The sequence below is a fragment of the Bactrocera latifrons genome, unplaced genomic scaffold (assembly GCF_001853355.1).
Source record: "Bactrocera latifrons isolate USDA-ARS-PBARC rearing strain unplaced genomic scaffold, ASM185335v1 scaffold_28, whole genome shotgun sequence".
In the NCBI taxonomy this organism is placed as follows: domain Eukaryota; kingdom Metazoa; phylum Arthropoda; class Insecta; order Diptera; family Tephritidae; genus Bactrocera; species Bactrocera latifrons.
The window spans coordinates 581,986-592,666 of NW_017536407.1; the positions used below are offsets into that span (position 1 = coordinate 581,986).

Consider the following 10,681-nt stretch of genomic DNA (forward strand, 5'->3'; position numbering starts at 1 on the left):
GACGGACAGACAGACATCCGGATTTCAACTCTACTCGTCACCCTGATCACTTTGGTATATATAACCCTATATCTGACTCTTTTAGTCTTACAAACCACCGTTATGTGAACAAAACTATAATACTCTCTTTAGCAACTTTGTTGCGAGAGTATAAAAATGTGACACCGCTAATATAGTAAAGACAACCGATGGCGCAATTCGTGATAGATCTAGGAGAACAAAACCTATGAAAAATAGAATTTTAAAACACATGATTACGAATTCAAAATGATAACATATTATTTAGAAAATTTAACAAACAAAAAAAAAAAGATAAAATGTTTATAAAATAAATAAAACTATTTTCTTGAACTCTCAAGAATATTTCGCCGCACGAACGCTAAAAAAATTATTTTATTTAAACCTCGCAACTTTTAAAACTTGCTTAATTTTCCATTTTCTATAAAACTAATTTCAAATATGTTTTTATTTCTAAAATATGCAATTTGTAAAGAAAAAAATCAGAAAGCTCAAACATATTTTTGTAGATACTGAAAAATGTTTCTCATAGAATTTACTTCACTTTCGAGGCAATAGATCATTAATCAATGCTACACCTCCGAAAATGTGTCTAAAGAACAACCAAATTTAACAACATACCCACAAGTTGTTGTAGTTCACTGTTAAACAGCTGTACAATGAAGATCACGGCAGCAAGCAGCATCCGCTAAAACCAACAGCTGCGACGAGTATGTTGGGTGCTCGCTGTAGTTAAATCAGCGGTGTTTCTAACAGTTTAAACTTCATTAATTTGGTCAAAGAGTAGACATTGGCAGTGCCTCCCCAAACCCACAACTGTTTAATATTTTTATTTTTCAGAAAAAATGAAGCTTTTATTAAATTGCAGAACAGGTTTCGGGTGTTCATTTGGAAATGTTCAAGAGCTAAGCTACAAAGAAACAGAGCTTCCGACATTAGGCGCATACCAACACATGTTCACAAATAATACATAATTAATCTTCGCTGCAAGAATTATAATTTTTTTTTCACATTAATATGACTTTTTGTTGTTAATTTTTTTACGCTACCGAAAATTAACTTGCTACTGCTCACCCGACAGACTTAGTAACTGCCCCACTGTGGTTGAAAGAGCTGAGGTTTCAAATTAAAAAATAGACAAAAACAAGAAAAAAGCATTATACTTAATTCCAATTGCAGGAAAGATTTGAAATTTGGTGCGTTTAGGCTTTATTTGCTCTCAGTGGGTGCATTGCTATCTTACGAACCCCGCTATCTACGAAAGCTGCTTAAGCGTAGTATGAATGTGTGTATGTTGCGCATATTGGTGACTACGCTTGTACATATGTATGTATGTATCTAAGTATAATTGCCAAATCATTAATTATCAAATCGATTTCAGCTATAAAAAAATATACGAGTATCTACGAAAATAAAAATTTTATTTTTTTGAAGAACCAGTAGCTGGTGTCCAATAATGAGGAAAATCTGAAATTCAAATGGGTTATTATAGAAATTTGGAAAACAGTTGGATGCATTGTAACTACCATGGATTTAATTGCAGAAAATGTGCTTTTAATTATTGACACGGAAAACTCGATTTAAGATCAAAAATGTATTATTTATTTAAATTTATCAATAAGTGTGATATATTTCGACACACTTTACACATTAGGTGATATAGTTTCTTAACATGAAATCAATTACTAGAAGCCATTATTCGTGAAATTTATCCTCAGAAACTGTGATGTGGCAAGCGCCAAGTATAAGATGGAAAGAACCACTGTAGACTTCCCATCTAAAATTTTATCTAGCGATATCCGTTAAATTTATAGATAAATTGAAAGTTCCATCGAGAGCGTTCAACGAACGGCACATGTGGTGCACTAAGATCCACACCAACGCCATCTTGCACATATTGCCAGTAGACATCGTCGGAAGGTGTATGACGGCGAGAGTTGCTATCAGACTCAGCGTCTGGGTTTCTAAAAGAAGGCGTGTCAGAACACTCTGGAATCCTTGCTCACTTTGACTTAATACCAGATCACTTGAATCATGGAGTCGCCAAACCGAACTTTGGTGGCTTCTTCTCTGTCCATATACCGGCGAGGGAGTTGTGGGTAGAAGCCGTTGGAGGAGAGGTATAGTGAGCTTCTTTACGAATGGGCTTAGAAGCTTGGGGGGGAATGGGCTTAGATAGCTGATATTCGCGGAAGCTTGGCCAGTACTGGGCCTTTGTCCTCAGTAAAGCTAGCTTCTTCCTTGTTTTGGGGCTTTTAACGAGCCATTGTTCTATTGATATCTACACAGTAAGGCTGGGGATCGTATCAGACGCCATCTGCAGAAGCTGTATGGAAGAAGATGAGGTGGAAACAACTCGACACTTCCTTCCTGACTGTCCCGCGTTTGGGAGGTCAAGCCTTAAACACTTGGGAGCGCACACCTTCAGACATTCCACCAACCTAGCGGAAACAGAAATTAAACTACCGTGCAAATCGTCAGCGCGTTAAAGACGAACAACGCTCTGGACGACCATCAACACTCCAACGAAGAGGGTACGTCAAAGATTCGACTGTGCGACTTTAGATAACCCAATAAGCATCCTCGCGCTGTTTTGACATGATTGGGAAGCTAGAATCTAAATCGAAGAAGTTCCTGAGGGTTATACCGGAAAAATACTATACCGACTATTTCGAGGACTGGAAAGTAAACACTTTCTTAAGAAATTCAAAATTCGCAATAGGTTTTAAACAAACCTCGCACAGTGTGCTGATTACATACTGAAAACATCAGTTAAAATCTCATGGACACCCTATGATCCATAAACTTTCACCGGTTAGAGATGAGCCATGAGCTAACATAATTATTCATCGTTTATCATTATTGACTAAACTTATATCGAAAATAAACCCTCCAAATCAAGCGGAAAACGTTTAGCTAGATTGTAGTGTTGCCTTTGACAATACTTCATGTCAAATATGATAACTTGTCCAATTAAGAACTCTATTTTGATAGGTCTGTTTGTATGGCAGCTATATCTTGGTTCGATAACTGATAATCCTGACAAATGAGCAGTTTCTTGGGGATAAATGGACGTGGGAAAAATTTCGATAGATCGATATCTCAAAACCTGAGAGATTACGTATATGCAGACAGACGTACATATCTAAGCTCGTTACGCTGATTATTTATGTACATTTTCATACCCTTTATAGGATCTCCGATGTTTACTTGTGGGTGTTACAAACTTCGTGGCAGACTTAATATACCCTGTTCAGGGTACAGTGTACACCACCTTTCCAATCCAAATCGTGACCTCTTACTATATGTTTATCTGTCATTTTCTAATTTCAATATTTCAACCAAGAATTTATATAGTTGTATACTTGTATGTATGTACGTAACTATATATTGCAAGTCACCATGCGCGATGGTCCTAATCGTGCAAAATTCAACAAGTATTGCCGAAACGGTAGCGTAAAAGTATGATTTGCATTTTTTGTCTTTTGTTATGAATTTTGCAAACGTACGACATGTAAACACACCTATTGTAAATGCCAAAGTAGATCATCTTTTGTGATCTCTAGAGTTCTAAGGCGCCATATTGGATAGAAAAGAGATAAGTATTGTAGAAGCATATGTAAAATTGTAATGAATAAGTAAATTTGCACTGTCAACTTACTTATCCAGCTAAAACCACAAAGTCAATATTTATTTAAGTGGTGGAATTGGAAATCTTTTCCAAAAATCAAAAGTCGTCCTCAAATGTGGATTAGTGCACAAGTGTACTCACCGATTGTATGGTATGCAAGTCTCTCTTTTATGATAACTGGTGAGTGAGCGTTAAGTGCTAATTCTGCTTAAGCGCAAAATCGTTTAGACGAATTATTTCTTCAGTGGAAAAGTAATCATATCAGGAAAAGGTCATTGTAGATATAAATCAGAACAACTTTGGACATTTAAACAAAAACGATCAACATATTTGTGAAACTTTTTGTTGAATGCTGTTAACAAGTGTGAACATTTAGAATTGCCCAATTAGCAGATAATGAATCAATCAATTACAGTATATACATGTGCAGGTATGTTTGTATACATGTACAGGTATATACATGTACATGTATGTACATTATATGGCGAAATTATATCAATGAATACCGTGAAAATTAGAAAATTCACACATTTTGGCATTTTTTATGGCTTCTTTGACGCTTATATTAGCCATAAATCTTTGTAACATTGACGAAAATAAATTTAATAGCTCACACTCCACATAAGGCTACCAAAACAACTAAATTTGGGGCAATTAATATTATGTAATTAATTACCTTTTAGCTATGTATGTCATTGAGTGAAAAGTATTGCAAAAACAAAATATATATATGAATGGTTTCTATTATATCGTTTACAGGCGAAACTTATGAAAAGTGATGTTACGTTATTTTGCATTTTACGTAACGATATACAGATATATTTTCAAGAAATCTTTAACTGCAGCAAATAAATACCAATAAATTTCGTCCAAATATAGGGTAGTCGAAAAAGTCTTTTCGTATTTTGTCAACAGATGTCGGTGCAGTGGTATATCTTCCGTGCTACCAATCACTTTGTATCATACCATAAAGTGTTGGAAAGGTGAGATTTTAGGCTTTATTTAATCAAAAAAATTAAATTCGGGAAAGTTGAAAAAAAGTTACAGTTGTTCAAAAATGAGTGAAAATAATGAAGAAATTCGCTATATGTACATATGTTGAATTTTTCGTATAAACATGAAAAATCGTTAACTTCGGCTGCATCGAAGCTAATATATCCTTCGCAGGTGCATTTCGCTTAGTAACTATGTGTTCAGTTTGTATGGAAGCTATATGCTATAGTAATCCGATCTCAACAATTTCGTGTCACTCGTGAATGTCAAATTTTGTGAAAAATGTAAAAATTTTCCATACAACCTCTTGATTCCGATCGTTCTTTTTGTATGGCAGCTATATGCTATTGTTAGCCTATCTGAACAATTTCTGCGGAGATTATATGGTTACTTTAAGCAGTAATCCAAGTCAAATTTCGTGAAGATACCACGTCAAATGGTTTGTATGGCATGTAGAAATTTGACAAGAAGATACCACGTCAAATGGTTTGTATGGCATGTAGAAATTTGACAAGAAATACGAAACAAATTTTTCGACTACCAATATTAATTTCGTATAATAATAAAAAATATCTTTAGCTTAACCTATGACTCACTGTGAACCACTTTATAGGAAGATCTGCAAAATAAAAATTAAGAAAAACATTAATTAATAACAATCAATTAGTTTAAAATCGAAATTTTGGTAAGCTACTTTCCAGTATAAGTAATCATTATATTTACATATTCTCTTAAAAAAATAAAAATAATTTTGCTGGCTATTTATAATAAAAATACATATCTAAAACTTTTCCATTTATCACGATATAGAGGTTAATATACTACTGTGATCAAATTGAAAGGTGAATTTTGTTCATTTCATTTCCTTCAAAGTAATCCCCTCCCGCTGCAATACAGTTATGCCAACGAATTTTCTAGTCATCATAGCACTTGGTAAAATCCTCGGTCGTCTGGTCACCAAAGCCTTCTTCGATTGAGCTTTTATATCCTCAATTAATCAATGTTCTTGGAGTGGTCATGTGAATTTACTGAGGCTCAAAAAGTGAATCAGGCGAATGCGGTGGTTGCGGCACGATATTAGTTGAATATGTGGTGAAATGATCACGAACAACCAGTGCAGCATGCGATGGTGCATTATCGCACTTCTTTGTTCAATAAATTAGGGCATAGTAAAAATCGAATAAATTTTTCATAGATACACTAACAGCACTCCCAACTTACAGGAAAAAAAATTTAGCGACTCACCTTTCAATTTGATCACAATATTATATACCATAGTTAGTTGGCAACTGGCTCTATATAAGTAAAGCAAGCTAGGTGCCTAAACAGCGCTTAGGTGACTTTCACGACTCGGTGTGATTTGATTTGGAAGTCACAAGATGACTTCAAGGGAAGCCGTCTGCCAGTTTGCTCTATATAAGGAAAGCACGCACCGTGCCTGGCCAGTTCTTGAGTGACGCTTACACTGCGAAGTGATGTGATTTGAAAGTCGCGAGTGACTTCAACGGCTGCCAGCTGGCTCTATATAAAAAAGGGATGTGGCCTGGCCAGTGCTTGGCAGACGCTCACGCCATATACAGAATATGAAAATAATATTGATAAACCGATTAAGCTGATTGATGCGAGCGTTTACAATTTACAAAACGGTAACTCAAAAACCATTTGAGATATCGATTTGAAAATTTTGATACGTTATTTCCAAAAGTTTTCCTATTTCAACTAATACCCGCCAGATGTCTGTGATTTTTCCAGACCTCGAAACACTTTTCATAAGTACTTTAGGGGCTGGCCCTCAACTCTTTCAGCGAATTTCGTTTTATCGCTTCGATCGATTGAAAACGGGTACCATGGAGCGGCAATTTCAGTTTAGGGAACAAGAAAAAATTACACGCAGCCAATTCTGGTGAATACGGTGGTTGATCGATAGTATTCATTGCGTTTTGGCTTCTGAATTCCTCCTTAAACATCCTCTAAAATCCACGAATTGTTCTTCCACAATTGCGGCCGTTTTCTACGCGTCCTTCCGGAACAAATTTATGATGCACCAAACCGCGAATATGAAAAACACCTTGATTTTGAGCGGCCTTCACATTTTGAATATTTTCATCAGTTGAAGATGTCGAAGGTCGTCCAGAACAAGGCATGTCTTCAACGGTTTCTTGACCTTTTATAGGCTTTGTACAACTCGTAGGCTTGTGTCTTTGATAAAACTGAATCACCACAGGCCTTTTCCAACATTCGTCACGATTCCGCAAATTTCAAACAAATATTTTTATTCATTATAAATATTGCAACGCACTACTGAGGTATCGACTTAAGTAGCTGCTGTAAACAAATTAGTTAACAGATCGCGCTAATTTTTGGCACAATTATTGAAGACTATCAACTTAGCAAAACACATATTTTTAAATATCATATATAAAAAATTCCATATAAAAATAATAAATATGTTCCTTTGCGACCAGTTGCCAACTCATTCAGACCCATGAGACACTTCTCTTAAAGGGCACAACTTAAATAGCGCGCAACTTTATTCTAGAACCACCACTAAATGTGTAGAAAAATTGCATAAAAATATAATTTTCGAGTTTTTATTAATACTTCTGCCGTTTATAATAGTTTCATATAAACAAATCATTTCAAAAGCTGAAATGTGTGACATTTTTAAAGTTTTTCCTTGTATTGAGCAATAACTAATATTCTCTTACAACTATTATCATAATTTTTAACTAAAAACTACCAACTGTTAATAATATTTAGTATGTAGTATAATACAATAATAAAGCAAATGTAGTATATTCCTAAAATTTTGGTTTTTAATTTATTTTTTATTATGCTTTAATGAAAAGTAAAATTGAACACACACCCTTGTAATGTTTTTAATTTTAAAGCATTATTTTCCTGCAAATTTTATTCTATTCATTATGCTAATAATAATGGCAAACTAGTTTATTTTGAGGATAAATTTTGAATGTTATTTATATGCTAATAACAGCAGCTTCATTTTTAGATCACTTAGATAGATAAAAGTTTATCCAACTTTTATTAAAACAACCGATTAAAACGAAAGCCTCTTTTCATAACACCTGAATTAAAGTACTAAACTACTTATGCTATAAAAATAAAATTACACATTATTTACAAATAGTTGAATATATACAATGTAATAAATTTCCCAAAGCGCAGCTTAGTACCAGGAATGATAGAATGGCTGTGGCACTGTGGGATAATTCATTTTCGATGAGGAGTTAAAACCTGCGCTACCGAAATTCTGTTGCATAAAGTGAGATGAGCCGCCATTTGTTGTGGAACTCATGTTAGCCGCCGTCGGGCTGTGATGGAAACCCAAATGCGATGAGGCATATTGTGCGGCGGCAGCGGCGTGGTGATGCGCATGCGTGTGGAAGGATGATGCCGTTGGTGGCGCATATTGCGAATGATTATGTGTGAAATCGCGCTGATGTGGGAACATCATATGCGCCGCCGTCGACTCGGGCATTTGTGATGAACTCGAGTTTAACGAGTCCTCCGGCGAGAGTGGCGCTATGGGTCGTGTGGTAGATACATTGACATTCGATGTGGTTGGTTGCTGCGCCATCGCTGCATTCCAGCTGCCGTATAGCTGTTGCATTTGCTGTGGTTCTGTTTTCAAGGCACTTTGCAATTCTTCCGCGACATTCGCGCCACTCGTTGCGCCAATAGTATTGCCACTCACGTGCGATTCAGTGCCAATAACGGCGGTTAAACTGTTGGGTGTTGGTGGTAATTGTATGCCACTGTTATTGGCAGTAGTGCCGAATGCTGGCGACACCGATGCATTGGGACTCTCATCACGTGTCAACAGATGGTTGGAATCTGTCGCGGTTTCTGTTGCGTAATTGATATTATGATTGTTGCTACTTTGGCATGAGTTCATGTTGTTGTTAATGTTGCTGCTTGAGCGCATCAGCGGCGAGATAGATTGATATTGCGACTGTAACGTTGCTGTAACATCGGTACCACTCGCTGTTGCTGCATTCGAACTGTTACCGAGTAAATTATGCGAGGGGAAATTATAGTTGGTAGCGGAACCGTAATATTGATGCGGTGGCGTCATCGAAGCGGTACCCGATACAACAGGACTCGTTGCTAGATTGGCCACTGGTCCCGTGGGGTGTCCAGCATAGAAATCATAGACTTGTTGCTGATACGCTGCAGCCATTGCTGTGGCTTCGGACGAGACCGATGGCAGCATGACAGCAGCAGCAGCCGCTGCAGCATAGTTATTCGCCGCTGCTGCGGCAGCAGCAACTGGTTGCAGTTGGTGGGGCACATAACTGCCGGTCATGGCGCTAACATTGCTGCCTGGCGAAGCACCGTTAGTGTTTTGTTTGCGCAGACGTGCACGTCTATTGCTGAACCACACCTGAATGCGTGCCTCGGAGAGATTAGTGCGCTGTGCCAATTCCTCGCGCGTATAAATATCTGGATACTGCGTGCGCTCAAAGGCACGTTCCAACTCTTCTAATTGCATGGCTGTGAAAGTGGTGCGACTGCGACGCTGTTTACGCTTCAGCGCTATGCCAGGCTCGCTCTCGCAATCCGATGCCTCCTCATCGGAAAGTTTGTGCGAATGTTCCGAGCCGGATTGTGTTTTCTGTCCATCATCCTCACCGGGCGCATCACGACCGCGCACCAAACGCGAAATCGCCGATACTGAAGGTGCTGTAGTGCGATCGCAAATACCGTCACGTATTAGTTTATCTCTTATCTCCCACGAGAAAATACTCGGATTTTGACGTTTGTACTCCTCAATGCGATTCTCAATTTCTGGTGTCGCAATGCGTGGCTTAGAACCACCAATTACACCCGGACGTATGGAGCCGGTCTCCTGATAGCGATTGAGGATCTTCGAAACGCAACCATGTGATACGCGCAGCTGACGGGATATTACGCATGGGCGTATACCCTCGGCGGCCATTTCGACGATCTTCAAACGTATATTATTCGGCAAAGGGCGACCATTTATGAACACGCCACCCAATTGATTGACACGTCCTTGTCCCGCATCTAGAAAGTTAAAACATTTCAATGTTAATATGCGTTACTCTTTTTCAAAAAATTATATATATTATTTCAAGCAGATTCTCGAAAATATAAGCATGTGTGTGCGCAAAATGTTCAAAACTCGGGAATATACTCATCTCCCGTACTCACAATAGCTCGGCGTGTAATAAAAACTAATCTTCCAATTGCGCGGAACACGGCAGGAACCCTGAGAGCTGCGCCTACGGCTACATATTAAACAAATAGCGCTAAGTTCAGGTAGAATGGCACTGCAAGGTATCTCTTAGTAGCTGCATGCACGCACGCGCCTTCACTCAGCACTTACCAGGTGACTTTGACGTTTGGAAATCATTTCTTCTTATTTAATGTCTTTATTAGTAGGCAATTTGTCCGTTTACCTACCGGTGTTGAAAAATGTCAAATGTTTTCGCTTTTCCATATTCTAAGGCAATATGAATGTAAACAAAACGTATGACAACAATTGACTTCTACGGAAGTTACACGGGCAATAACATTGAACAGCGCAAGGTCACACGATGCTCTACAGCATACAACCAACTGTGACTGTTAATGGTGTTAATAGCTGAAGCGACATGTAAGATAGCAGTATAGTTTAGATGTAGCTGGACTATGGTAAATGACGAACTGTTAAATTTAAGTGGAGTTTATGTTTAAAAGTATTTAAGAAAAGATGAGATATTGTGCTGTGAATTGTGGCAGTGTTTCCCAAACTTTTTTAAGCGCTCTATGTTAGTAAACGGATGTGTTTACACTTAATGTACTGTATACAGAACTCTGTTATGATCTGTGTTAAGCTTATTTTAAGAAGGATTGTGATAAATATTAATATTAATAAAAGTGAAAAATAACTATTACGGTGTTGCTTGCCATAGTGTTTGACAAAAGTTAATACGAAAAAAATTTGAAATTTTATGTTAATTTGAAATTAAAATTATTTAAAGTCAAGTAAAAATATTTAAAAAATCTTGACAA

At 37.3% G+C, this 10,681-nt stretch overlaps 2 protein-coding genes across 3 annotated transcripts in view; both read right to left on the reverse strand.

Moving 5' to 3' along the window:
* Window positions 1-10,681, reverse strand: part of LOC108970094 (epidermal retinol dehydrogenase 2) — a 58,112-nt gene that overhangs the window by 29,863 nt on the left and 17,568 nt on the right. For both annotated transcript variants that reach the window (XM_018935243.1, XM_018935238.1), the window contains exon 3: window positions 5,239-5,261. The gene's annotated coding sequence lies outside the window, so the exon portion shown is untranslated. The remainder of the gene's footprint in view (window positions 1-5,238; window positions 5,262-10,681) is intronic.
* Window positions 7,806-10,681, reverse strand: part of LOC108970093 (segmentation protein paired) — a 3,467-nt gene continuing 591 nt past the window's right edge. Inside the window, exon 2 of the mRNA XM_018935236.1 lies at window positions 7,806-9,691. Coding sequence (XP_018790781.1) covers window positions 7,830-9,691 — 1,862 coding nt within the window. The 3' untranslated portion in view covers window positions 7,806-7,829. The remainder of the gene's footprint in view (window positions 9,692-10,681) is intronic.